Source organism: Capsella rubella, unplaced genomic scaffold (genome assembly GCF_000375325.1).
Source record: "Capsella rubella cultivar Monte Gargano unplaced genomic scaffold, Caprub1_0 scaffold_3, whole genome shotgun sequence".
NCBI classification, from domain to species: domain Eukaryota; kingdom Viridiplantae; phylum Streptophyta; class Magnoliopsida; order Brassicales; family Brassicaceae; genus Capsella; species Capsella rubella.
This window is the reverse complement of record NW_006238921.1, coordinates 7,353,144-7,366,099: the sequence shown is the minus strand read 5'-3', so window position 1 is coordinate 7,366,099 and position 12,956 is coordinate 7,353,144. Positions and strand designations below refer to the sequence as shown.

Genomic DNA, 12,956 nt, shown 5'->3' with positions numbered 1-12,956 from the left:
ATGTCATATCAAACCCTATACCACCACACTAGATAATACCTACATCTTACTAAAATCTCTGGTTTTCTTTACGTTGGCTTTTCTTCTCTTCTTTTAGCTTTACAAAATGGCCCAAAACCTAAAGAACATGGCATATAGTGGTTTCTGTCTCGTGTGTTTGCTAATGATCGTTAACAAAGCCTACGCTAGAGAGTTCACGGTAGGTGGATCGAAGGGGTGGACCGTACCTTCTGCTGCTCAAGTGTACAGTCAATGGGCAGAACAGAGCAGATTCCAAATCGGTGACTCTTTGTGTAAGTTTTCAAACTGAACTAAATACTATCCAATTTGATAACTGCAGCCATAATCTCTTTTACATATGGCACACAAATTTATACAATTGCAGTGTTCGTTTACCAACCAAACCAAGATTCAGTTCTCCAAGTCACAAGAGACGCTTATGACAGCTGCAACACAGACTCACCAACCGCTAAATTCGCTGATGGCAAAACTTCCTTCACGCTAAACCACTCTGGGCCATACTATTTCATCAGTGGAAACAAAGACAACTGCAAGAAAAACGAGAAGCTTGTGGTCATCGTCATGGCTGATAGAAGCGGTAACAACAACAACACATCATCAGCACTGCCGTCACCAGCCCCGGCTCCCTCAGGAGAATCTGCTCCTTCTCCACCCGTCTCAGGAACATTTGAGATGAGCCCAGCACCTATGCCTACTACGTCTCAAGAAACTCCCAACAATGCAGCTTCTTCTTCTTCATCCTTTGCCGCTGCTCTTCTTGGGGCTGCTCTAGCTTCCACTTTGTTCCTACAATAAGAAGTTTCTCTTTTGTCTTCCCTTTTCATTCTGTATGGAGTCTTTTCTCTTTCCCTCTTCAGCCAAGTTTGTGTCAGTTGGTGTCTGTTGTTTGATTTTTACCCCATTTGTTTCTCATGTAAATGAATAAAAGTTCTACTTGTGTGTTTTCACTAATATAGTGTTTATGTCCTCAAAAATATACAGAAATAGTTGAAGGAGAAAAAAAAACAAGGAGGATATTAAATTACCAATAATCGTAACAAATTAAAGAGTGTCAAACAATTTTTTTTCCTCTTTACTAAGTTTTCTCTGTAGGACAGCTATATGAAGTAAACAGTCTGAGGTTCTTCTATGATTTTGTAGATAAAAGAATAACTCTAACCTCCAGTCGCCAATCAAATGTTTTTGCCGAGTTCGACCTTTTTTATTAGTCTTATTGTATTGTGGAAAATCGAATCTAGTATTCCCGCAACCTGAAAAAATCGACAGGCGAAATCCGAAATTGGAATCCATGAGAGTATGAAAATGCAAAAGATAGACTGAGATAATACTAACCGTGAAAACACCACCAATAATGGCGCATAGATTTGTGATGAAGTGAGAAAAGGACTTTGGGTCTTCGGTTATCAAGATCTGCAAAAACAGAGCAACCAAGGAGTAATGATAAATAGGCAAGTATAAGAGACAAGTGTAGTGAGACATTTGCGAGACATGTTTTCTCTTTGTGTAAATGGGGACTGAACCTGCATGGGAGAGAGCTCAAAGTGAAACTTTGCCACGGGTAAGTAGTAAGTCTGAGCCACGCTGCTGTGAGCAGTGTATTCATATTCCTCTATTACTGCTTGCTCTAGACCTGATCTTCTTGTAATGACCTCTGTTTTGACTATTTGAAGGTAGTGTTCAATCTGTATACAGCGTTCAGATTTTTTTTTGATAAAAGATTTTGACGAAGGTTCAAGACACTAAATTCATATGAAGATTTTTGCGACTTACAGTAACATTGGCACCAAACTCATGTTGATTTATGAATGCCTTTCCATCCAGCCTGTCATGGCTTTGGCCTAGATATGGCAGCAACCGCTTCATATCAGTCAGCAACCTAGGAGAAATCATCCTCCCAAATGAAAGATGGGAAACAACATGCGACATGTTCATTTGAGAAGAATCGAATGAATGAGCTCCTGAATGAGCTGAGATAACGAGGTTTCCTGGAACCTGAAACATACAAAAGAAAAAATTCCAGTACGGAAAAGCTGGCAAAATTATCAAACATGCCACAAATCAGTTACAGGATACTCATTCATTTTTCACTTTTTTTCAAGTCTGAGTTACCTTCTTTACACGTACATAACCTTCAACTCTACAACCTCCTGTAACTGGTGCCTTTTTAAGATGTTTTACGGTATCATTGGATTTACCATCTAAAGCTACCTTGTGAGTCTCCGGGTGGATAGGTGCGACCAATTCGTCCACCATCTGGAAGAAAGAAAATCCTTGTAAGCTTTTAGAAGAACATGCTTACTATTGACTCACAACGTACCAATATGATATGCTCTGCATATAAGTATGTGTTTACATACAATTTACAGACAACTACACCTTTTTATATAACTAGAACGACGTGATTAATACTCATATCCATATAGATGTGAATGTTGACTCATTTATTCAAGATACTGGCACGAAATTTGGAATTTTTACCTTAACTATACTCTTTGTGTCCCGATCTCCATAGTAAGATTCATGTTCGTGGTGTCCATGGTCCTCTCTGGAAACAAAAAACAGGCACACTTTCATAAGAATATATATACACCAACAGATATGTGGTTAATAAACCTAACGGAAGTTTTAAGATGAAAAGAAAAGCATTTAAAGTTTTGCACTAATTTACGTAATGGTTGCACATGTGTCAACATTTGACTGTACTAAGAAAACAATTAGGAGACATAAACTCAAACAAGTCGCAGCATTGATACATATGGTTAAATAAAAGACATGATGAATCATAACTAAGCAACTGGCAGTTTAAACATCACATCGGATAGTTCTCACCTAAGGTCACTGCCTTTGCGGAAAATACGAATAGATGGATAGCCTTGTATGTGATTCCTGAAAATATAGTCCAAAATTAGTGTTAACTGAAACTAGAAATTAGTTAAAATGACATTCGTTGCTCCACATGCATCCTTAAATAGCAGGCATTTAAAAAGGTGAGCAAACACAAATTAAGCTCTTCTTGGAAAAAACTCATAAACCAGTAAGAAACAAACCATCTTTTCTGAGAACGTTCAGAACAAGTCATTAAGATTTCATATAAGCCAAAACAACAAGAAATTGAAGAAAAACTTCAACTTCATAGTACCTCTTACACAGCGCAGGTTCTTCCGTGCAATCAACGTTTCCTAGAAGAACACGGCCATCAGTCTCAGGATCATATCTGCAGCAGAATATAAACATGAAGCTATTTCAGAAAGTTATCAGCTAGTGAGACTTAAGAGTTGAACAAATGCCGAAGAGTCTATCACTTACTTTTGCTTTATTATATTAGCTGCTTTCTCCCATGAAGGTTTCTGAAGCACATAATAGAAAATACAAAAAGAACTCATCAAACTAAACATAACAAAACTTCTTCAATGTCAGACAAGTATCAGACATGTATGGATGTACATAACGCCCCTGAAAGATACAAAATTCTTGAACAACATATAATTCAACAAAAGGAGATTGTCATGTAGAATTCCTAAAACAAAATAGCAAACCACAGACCCCTTTAGCACAAAACATAGTACAGGCAATAGAACGGAAGTAAGTTTCCCTGTGAGAATGGCATGTCTATGGATTTCACATAGTGTATATTAACAAGTACCAGTCAATGACGAATTAAGGCAAATTCTTTCTCACACATCAAGCAGGAAAAACAAGTTTTGATGAGTACATCCAGAACTCGAGTTGCTGGATCATTAGTGCTTTCATACTAGAAGAAAAGACCATGAAAATGGAAAGTTTATAAGAAGCATAAGAAATATTATGAGAATTACCAGGCGATTACTCCAGTAGCACCATGGTGCATTAAAGTTAACCACCAATATTGGAAAGCTGCATAAGAATTCAGTTTATGTTAATCGATACCCTCAGACAGGAAACTTATGCAAGCAAGATAGAAAAGAAGCTGCCTACTCACTGATGTGAAAGTGATTCAAAACTACCACTGGTTAATGGTATAGCCCCATCAGGGAACTCTTCCTTAGTTTCTTCTCCATGGTTGATGTGATGTAATGTATGGCCAGAGTGGAATTCTGCGCCAGTGGACCTTAAATGCGGATCAATTGGAAACTTGCGAATTGTCTTTGTTATATTCAGCCTATTCTGATAAATTGAAAACGATAAGTAAATTTAGGGCCCCAGGTAACGATAAATAATATGCAGGGTAAATATATAAATGTCAAAGCTCGGTTAAAGGCAGGATTACATAAACAGTTCTTAGCTGAAAATGGGACACATGGATTAGGTGGTAAAGTTGAAGTTTCAACTACATGATAAACACTTGTAGATTATTTATTTGCAGTAGGACAATAATTACTGATAACACGGAATCAATAAACTACCATCATTGCACAACCAAATCAAAATGCTTATATAGATGGCATATCTTATATGATATAACCAATGATTCATTCTCTTATACTGAAGAAAGTGTCAAGAATTAAGGTTTTTTTCCCTTTGCATTTTTGTTTTGTGTCTGATAATGATACAAACATTAATCCCAAAATGCATTTAAACAGTGAGAATGAGATAATCAAAAGAGAAAGACAGAGAGTAGTGAGTAGAAGACTTACAGTTCCCAACACGTCACTCACATCAACAGACGCAAATTCACATGAAAGTGCAGGAAAACTACAAAAAGGTAGAGAACAAAAACAACAATCAGCTTATAAAGGAAACCATTCCATTTCCCCCTCATATGAATCTAGCATTTAACATAGAAATAGAAGAGAAACAATTTGACAAAATGTCACATCAACTATTTTGCAAAAAGAAGACTAACCTGATGTTGAAATCAATGCGTAAGAAGTCCCCATCAGTGCTCTTGTCAACTATAACAGATGTGGTAGTGTTGACTTCCAAATAACTACTCAGCTCCTAAGCAATAAAAGATGAAAATTTTGTCAGATTACAAGACTACTACTACTTGATCAAACAGAGATCACATTGGAAAACGATCCAGAGACATCAAATTAAGAGCAATGGGGGACAAAAAGGAAAAAAACCATTCCAAACAAGAAGACCATGAAGAGAGCAGCTACAATGGATAGCCCAGCGCCTGATAGAGATGCCTCCGTCAAATCTCTCGGGATTTTCCTAAACAGATCATCACGAAAATTGGACAAGCTTAAAAAATCCATATTAACGAAAACGCGCAATTTCGAGACACATGATCCAAAATGTATAAACATGGGGACATGCATCAGAGATGGTGCTCGGAATTAGGCAACAAGAATCGAGGAAACCAATGTGCAAGAGGGATGAGAGGATCGGACCTGTAGAAATCAACGGATTTGAGTTTGGTGGAGGAAACCATTGCTGTCGCCGAGAAGAAATAGGAGCAATGGCCAAAAACCCTGGAGACTGATATAGAGAGAGCAGATCTAATAAGTGAGCGGAAGAAGAAGAAGAAGAAGGAGCTCTCTCTCTCTCTCTCTCGCTCTATTTCTTCTGTGTCTGATGCGGTCGTGATTTCGTGATTCCTCGTTTAGGAAACCATTTTGCGTTTCAAATCTGCACCTTTTTAATTACATATCAACTTTTTATTTATTTATTACCATCAATTTTGTCTTCGGGTTAACCTTATAATATACGATTAATGTAGAAAATTACAAAAACTTTCCCACTTCATAAATCTAACTAAATACGATTAATGTAGATTAAACTTTTCTTTTTTTTTTTCTTTTAATGAAATTTGTTGCCAGGTCTATTTTAATCAGCAGTGTGAAATTATATTCTTTTCGTTCTTCAGCAAAAGCATAAATATCCAATATATATCTCTAGTCTCACAGTCGGAGAAATTAAAAGAACTCAGAAAGGTGTTCCCACCAGGAGTGACACAGACACATGTACGTACTTTGGCTAAAGATCGTTGGCTATTTGGAAGATTTTTGTTTTGCTAAATGTGGATATATTTTCAATCATTGGAATTACAAGATGTTCCACAAATATACATACATTATGTAACATGACTCGTGATTGTGTGTGTATCAAAAACATGTTAACTCTTTATTACACATGTTTTTCCGACATGATTTTTACAAGTCTTCCCAATTAATTACTTAGTCCATTCTATAGATTTTATAGAATAGAATTAGAAGAAAAAATAAAATAATAATCACAATACAAAAAAAAAATTAAAATAATTGAAAAAATATGATTCCAAAAACACAAGCAAATTAAAGTTTCAACCAATATAGTTAGACAACATCGACAATGGGACTATACAGAGTCCTCTCTTCTTCAATTCTGCGCAATAGTCTTCATATATTATCCCCTTTTTAGTACTCATCATTTCTTTCTCCTGTAAAACCCGTAACAATGTTTTTTTTTTTGTTAGTTGTCAGAACAATTTAAAATTTTATAAAAATTAATATGTGAAGGTGGTTATAACGTTGAATGTTTCTTACCTCAGTTTTGGTATTGTTCATCACGGTGTTTACTTTTATCGTATTGTCTTCCATTTCACTGTAACCCTGAAGACACAAGCATATCTAAACGATTAGTTATATATATAAAACCACATGAAATATCATACATAAGTGTAATGTGTGTACTAAACTATATTAATGTAGGTGTATTATGAACATATATTAAAGATTGTCTTCTTTGTGGACTGACCTTGGTTCTGTTAGAAGGAGATGAAGCCGTGTCTTCTTCGACAGATCCCATAGGAGAGGCAGCATCCGACATCATAGACGAATCATCGTTATGGCCTAATCCATCTTGGGTTTCAAAGTACATTGTCCAACTACTCTCTTCTATACCGGCCTCTTGTATTGTTCTCTGTTGGATATTAGAGAATATTGTTCGCCTCACGCAGTTGCTTAGTGCTGAGTCTTCCATTGAGACTTTCCTAGATAAGAGAGGCTAATGAAGAGTAGTTCGATATTGTATAAAGAAAGATGTGACAAATGCTATTTAGACTTTTATTTTGCCCAACTCTCTCAAATGTGACCTCTATATAGTAGTAATAAGGGAGGCAGAGGTCAGCTGGAATGTTGTAGGTTTGGCACGATTCTGTCCCTTTGTTCATTTTATTGGTTTTTTTTTTTTTTTGTGCACAATACATTCTATTGTTTAACTATTCACATTGCCACATATAATAATATTTATTCGTGGGGTTTAGTATTCTATATGGCAGTTGAACAGATTGATTTCTTTATGTGCAAGAACAAAAGAAAGATACACAAAGGGGGCGTGGATCACCTTCTTGTTTGGTAGCGGAGATCAATATAAATGTACACATCAACTTTAGATTTGCTAAATTTAATTATCTTATTAGTTCGTTAGCACACACTATATTACATATAATATATATATATATATATATATATATATATATATAATAAAACCCAAATTAAATCTATTAGTTAATTAACACACAATATTTTCATATATATATGCATGTTTTCGGTTAACGAAAATATTTTCGATCGACAATTTTTTTTAATGTACTTTTCTAAGTATATATATGAAAAAAGTGCAACAAATTTTATTTTGTTTGTGAAAGAAGTACAACAATTTATTAATATAAGGAAAAGTCTTCTGCAAACAAAAAAAAATATAATTTAGTCAATGATGGAGATATGTAATTCGTGGGGAACTGGTACTAAGTGTAACGATAATATATATATGGCTTTATAACGTGACAAGCGGATGATATAACAGAAAACGTGATGAAGGCAACATTACACATTTGGTTAGCTAAAAAAACGAATACCTAAAAACAATATATTTATAAATGTCGTCGGTCTACGTTCTTGAACCTTTTATAGTCCGGCATGATAATTATTTTACTATTGTTTAGCTTACAAAGCATGTACATCATATTGCACTTTTTAGTTTGTGAGATACGATCGAATTGTGTAAAGTTGTAAAGTTAATTAGTACCATACCGTTTTGATAGATGTTTCGGTAATTGCCTCTTTCTTCATCAGCAAGTTATGACGCATGTGGCTACGTTAGCTTACAATTTGAGATAACATAATTTGGACCTTGTCACATTAAAACTGTATATGAGATTATATAACGAAGAAGGTGATGATGAACGATGCTGATATATGTGACAGTCTAGCCAGGATTTTGCAAATCATCATAAGATAAGAATGACGTGCATGAAGCATATAACCAATTCACTTAAACTAAATTAAAACAAGATGGTATATTATACACGACACTTGTGTTTGCCTATGATGTTAAAATTAATTCTTATAGATATAAAAATTTCATTTTTGAACCAAATTAAAGTTTATATATTTTTTTATGATTTCTCATGAAGAGTATAATAAATATAACCTATGAGTTTGAACAACTCATGCATGAAAACTAAATATATATTATTTTTGTCATTTAAAATAATTATTTTTCGATTCGTAAATAAGCATTAGGATCAGGATACATATTATTAGGAATCATGATGCTATATATAATCGATGGCATTTTGAATTCAGAAATTTTTGTTGTCAAACAGATTACATTTATTTTTTAAATGGGGTCAAACATAAATACTTTAGGTAAAAATTTCGAAATTTGTAACCCTTGTGTGCGCTCGCCCAATCTTCTATGACTATAACATTGTTTCTTCGTTATCAAATTAAACTCGCGATTAGATTACACTACCAAAAAACAAAAAAAAAACTTTGTATAAAAGTGAAAATATAGAAATACATCCAAAAAGCATACGCTAAGGGTTTGAAATGTTTTGTTTACTGATATTGGCCATTGCGATTTTTATTAGTCTTGTTGGCTTCTGTTCGCACCACACAACAATAAAATCTTATTTATTATTTTTGGTATGTACTACCTAAATATATACTATGAAAAACAAAATCAACATTTCTTATATATATATTTCATAGACGCCAAAAATAAATAATAAAAATCCAGAAACTAGTAGAGCATATACCAAACGTGTTACCGATATTGAAACAACATATGCTATATGCTTTTCGAATCTTCACGGCATTGTTGACATGTAGAATCGAGCAAGCAAAAGACATTTCTCAATAGCTTAATCTTACAGTGTATAAAATAAAATATATTCTCCGCAACAAGTGTGTCGAGTGAATCCAGGTGTGAGAAAAGAAACAACTATGATTTATATCATGAGCTTTTCTTTTCTTTGCAAAGAAAAGAAAAGAAAACACCTAGGTCAAGCTTCTGCATTGTTGAATGTTGAGAACAAAACACCTAGACAATAAGAAGAGAGATCTATTGGACTCATCCAAATACCTAATTGACTAAATTCCTAAGTTGTTCCTTCTCCCCGATTTGTTTGACTATCAGTGATAAAACGACGTTGTGACTTGTGTGCAGAGTTATGACGAAGAAACAAACAAAAACAATCGAACAAGGTTACGTACAAAGAACTTATCAGGAGCTGACACATGTCTACTAACAACAGTTTTAATATTGAACCCCTCAATTACCTGTTATTTACAAAAGACACCCATTTTTTTTTAATTGAGATTCTTCTCGTTTTGCTCTGATTCTTCTTTTTTTCTTCTTCTTATTTCTGGCGATATTACTCATTCTCTGGGTCTCCTCTCCTCCTCTCTTCGCCGAAGTAGTCACAGTTCCGGCCACCAGGTAAATTAGCTTCACCATCTTTCTCTTAAAGCTCCGTGATACTCGCGACCCTTAACTATGCCGGAAACTTTTGAAATTAGTATTCGAAATCTGTAGCTTTTATGTTTTAGATTTTAGGGATTTGCACCTCCTCTACTTCTTCTATGCATTTTGGAACTAGGGTTTTAGTGTTCTGTAGAGCTTACATTCCTCTTTTCTTGTACTGAACCCTGGTCTCAATTTTTTCTCTTTCCAAAGGCAAAGAAGAAAGGAAACGACCTGTCTCAAAAAATGGCTCCAAGTTCCAGGTCTCCTTCACCACGGACGAAGAGACTGAGAAGAGCTCAAGGCGAGAAAGAGGCTGTGAGGAGTAGAGAGAGAGAAGATGATAGGCATGACGATAGAGGAAGGGAGAAGAGAAACAGTAGGGATAGAGAAGTAGGAAGAGATAGGGACAGGGAGAGAAAAAGGCAAGGAGAAAAAGATGGGGAAATTGGGGATAAGAGAAGACGCTCAGGGAGAGAGGAAAGTGATGAAAGGAAAAGGGTAGGAGCAGATGATGAGAGACGCTCTAGAGGAAGGCATGAGAGGTCCACTTCACCATTGGATATGAGTCACAGAAGTAGTCGGCATTCACCAGACAGATCTATTGTCTCAAGGCATGATGAGGTATATCTGTGACTTTCTTTAGCTTTGATATGTTAGTAATCTCAGAATAGTCCTTTCTGTTTTTTTACATGGGAATATCCATATTCTGCTTCAAATTGAAATTGTTTAGCTTTGGTGTATGCTAGTAAAAGTTAGCCTCTGCTGCTTGCTTGAATCGTGTAATTTAGCCTTTTGCCTGAGTCTATTACTAGAACCTGCAGCCAGCTATTTTTACTGCTAAATGTAGTGTCTTCCATCCCCTTCAGCATAATGTCACTTCTCATGTTTCTTTTCTTTTAGTAAAAGCTCATTCTATAAATCATAGTTGGTTTTGCAAATCTATTATTTTCTGCGAGCCACAGATTTTTCTTCAGTCATTTTGATTCCCTTTTGTCTCTCCAGGGGTCTAATGTAAGAGGGGGCGGCGAGGAGCTGTGAGTTTTCTTCTTATTAAATTAGCCTTCACAATTTTTCATTATTTTTTCTTTAACCATGTTTTGGGGTTTTCTTTAACAGAAATGCCGAAGAAGATTCAGTCGCGAGAATGAGAGCAGTTGAAGAGGCTCTGGCAGCGAAGAAAAAGGTATCATATCAAGAATCTATTGATTTTCAATTTCCAAAATCATTTTGAGTTTTCTTGGCTTATCCATGCATTTACGTTCCAAAACCAATTTTGATATCTTGCAGGAAGAACCATCATTTGAGCTATCAGGGAAACTTGCTGAAGAAACCAACAGATACAGAGGTGATATTTCTGATCCGGGCATTGATTTAAGAATTTCAACTATTACATTTACCTTGTGTATAAACTTTTGCCATAGTATCTTCATTGCATGTTTGAACTGTGAAACATCTGCCTTTGTTATCAGGTCATACTTTCTTTATTTTGTATGCATTTGTGTCTGTAATTGGGTAAGATTTTTCATTGGTCAAATAGTAAATAGCTAATGAGACTATAAGCTTCAATATATAAGCATCTGCATCAGCATATATTTTTTTGACTGCCAATTCCATTTTTCCTCCCAGGAATGGAGATGGGGTTGATCGCATTAAATTTCACCATAGGCATACTTCTGTGACTGATTGAATCCGTTGCAGGTATCACACTCCTCTTCAGTGAGCCCCCAGAGGCTAGAAAACCCAGCGAAAGGTGGAGACTGTATGTCTTTAAGGGTGGTGAACCACTGAATGGTGAGTCTTTCAATCCTCTCTCCATCTGTCAAAGTAGTGGTTCATTTCTTTTCAATGTATTTCACTTAAATTATCTTTCTGCGGTGAACGTCAATTTTTTTTTTGTCCCGAAAGTATACAGTAAAACATGTAGTGGCAATGAAATGATGCTCGACAACATTTGATAGACTCTAGCCTTGTAAACGTACCTGTGGTCATTGACGGTTGTGTATCCACATATTACCATGAATGCATGATTACCAAGAGTAGCCAAAATTATTGCTTAATACTTCTTAGAACTTGTCAATATAAATTAAATGAATATTATTATGCAATATTCAAATGTTTATGGCTCTGAGAGGATTACTAGTTTCGTTGATCTGATACATTTGGACCGTGGGTTGCCTTCTCATTCAGATATAGTATTTGTTTCTCATTTTTATTTGTTTCTAACTTGTAATGCCCTGAAATAGTTTTCTTGATGTGTTTTTTTGTGTGCATGTGATATGTATGTTTGGATTAACAGAGCCTCTCTACTTACATCGTCAAAGTTGCTATCTCTTTGGACGTGAGAGAAGGATTGCTGACATTCCTACAGACCATCCATCTTGTAGCAAACAGCATGCTGTTATTCAGTACCGGTAAGTTTCTGACGCGGACTTATCCTATTGAATAGTAAAGTTTATGACAATCGATCTATTGAGAATAAGGGTTAATATATATCTCACCTTGAATATGCTTTTCTCAGGGAAATGGAAAAAGAGAAACCGAATGGTATGATGGGGAAGCAAGTCAAGTAAGACCCTGTTTGCTCTTTCATTTTTGCTTAAAAATTTGCACCTCTTCTGGCTTTAAGCTAAATGTAATTTCCCTTGCAGGCCTTACATAATGGATCTGGGCAGTACTAACAAAACTTATATCAATGTAAGTGCTCAATTACTTTCCTTCTTGCTTGCTTGCTTCTTTATCATGGTTAATTCAAACGTTTATAAAGATAACATTTTACCTATTTCAGGAAAAACCCATTGAGCCACAAAGATATTATGAGCTTTTTGAGAAAGACACCATAAAGTTTGGCAACAGCAGGTATTCTAATGAAGACAGTTCAATTCTTGTCTTCCATTATGAATAATTGTTTTACTTTACTCTCCTTGTAATTATTCTTTGCTTGTTTGTGCACATTATTGGGTCAACATCTGCTTTCTTTCTGTTCTTGACATGTATTTTTTTTCTTTTGGTTGCAGCCGAGAGTACGTACTGTTGCACGAGAATTCTGCTGAGTGAATGAAATCAGAGTCAAGCGGCAATGAGTATATTGGAAGATTAGATAGTTGCGTTTCTCAGGGATTATAGAGATGTTTGAGCAGCTTAATGTCTTCTTTTTACCATGCTGGTGACAATCTCAGACATTATGTTAATAACCATTTAGAAAAGCTTTTGCGTTCTTGTTTGTTAACAATTGATGTTGAACGTTTGGTAAGAAAAAAAAAGGTTATCTTTTGGTATAA

The 12,956-nt window shown here is 35.3% G+C and overlaps 4 protein-coding genes across 4 annotated transcripts; 2 read left to right on the top strand and 2 right to left on the bottom strand.

Annotated features, from left to right (window-relative positions):
* The first annotated feature begins 8 nt into the window (after positions 1-8).
* On the top strand, positions 9-968 carry LOC17890905 (early nodulin-like protein 3). Its single transcript, XM_006298508.2, has 2 exons — positions 9-293; positions 386-968. Exons 1-2 carry the CDS (start codon positions 107-109, stop codon positions 814-816), a joined length of 618 nt encoding a protein of 205 aa, XP_006298570.1. The 5' UTR covers positions 9-106; the 3' UTR covers positions 817-968.
* A 40-nt stretch (positions 969-1,008) lies between these two features.
* Positions 1,009-5,538, bottom strand: LOC17893334 (protein disulfide-isomerase 5-3). The gene is made up of 15 exons (XM_006297485.2): positions 5,337-5,538; positions 5,067-5,157; positions 4,844-4,938; positions 4,635-4,692; positions 3,980-4,164; positions 3,837-3,894; positions 3,328-3,368; positions 3,161-3,235; positions 2,851-2,907; positions 2,500-2,566; positions 2,131-2,274; positions 1,792-2,013; positions 1,542-1,703; positions 1,354-1,431; positions 1,009-1,271 (listed from the first exon to the last, which is right to left on the bottom strand). The coding sequence occupies exons 1-15, from the start codon at positions 5,375-5,377 to the stop codon at positions 1,194-1,196; spliced, it is 1,452 nt and encodes a 483-aa protein (XP_006297547.1). The 5' UTR covers positions 5,378-5,538; the 3' UTR covers positions 1,009-1,193.
* Positions 5,539-6,239: 701 nt separating this feature from the next.
* Positions 6,240-6,906, bottom strand: LOC17891680 (vascular-related unknown protein 3). Its single transcript, XM_006300021.2, has 3 exons — positions 6,682-6,906; positions 6,471-6,536; positions 6,240-6,364 (listed from the first exon to the last, which is right to left on the bottom strand). The coding sequence occupies exons 1-3, from the start codon at positions 6,904-6,906 to the stop codon at positions 6,248-6,250; spliced, it is 408 nt and encodes a 135-aa protein (XP_006300083.2). The 3' UTR covers positions 6,240-6,247.
* A 2,623-nt stretch (positions 6,907-9,529) lies between these two features.
* LOC17893499 (FHA domain-containing protein DDL) lies at positions 9,530-12,956 on the top strand. The gene is made up of 11 exons (XM_006297908.2): positions 9,530-9,651; positions 9,889-10,299; positions 10,681-10,712; positions 10,795-10,861; positions 10,966-11,023; positions 11,377-11,469; positions 11,975-12,089; positions 12,197-12,244; positions 12,327-12,372; positions 12,464-12,534; positions 12,693-12,956. Exons 2-11 carry the CDS (start codon positions 9,922-9,924, stop codon positions 12,730-12,732), a joined length of 948 nt encoding a protein of 315 aa, XP_006297970.2. The 5' UTR covers positions 9,530-9,651; positions 9,889-9,921; the 3' UTR covers positions 12,733-12,956.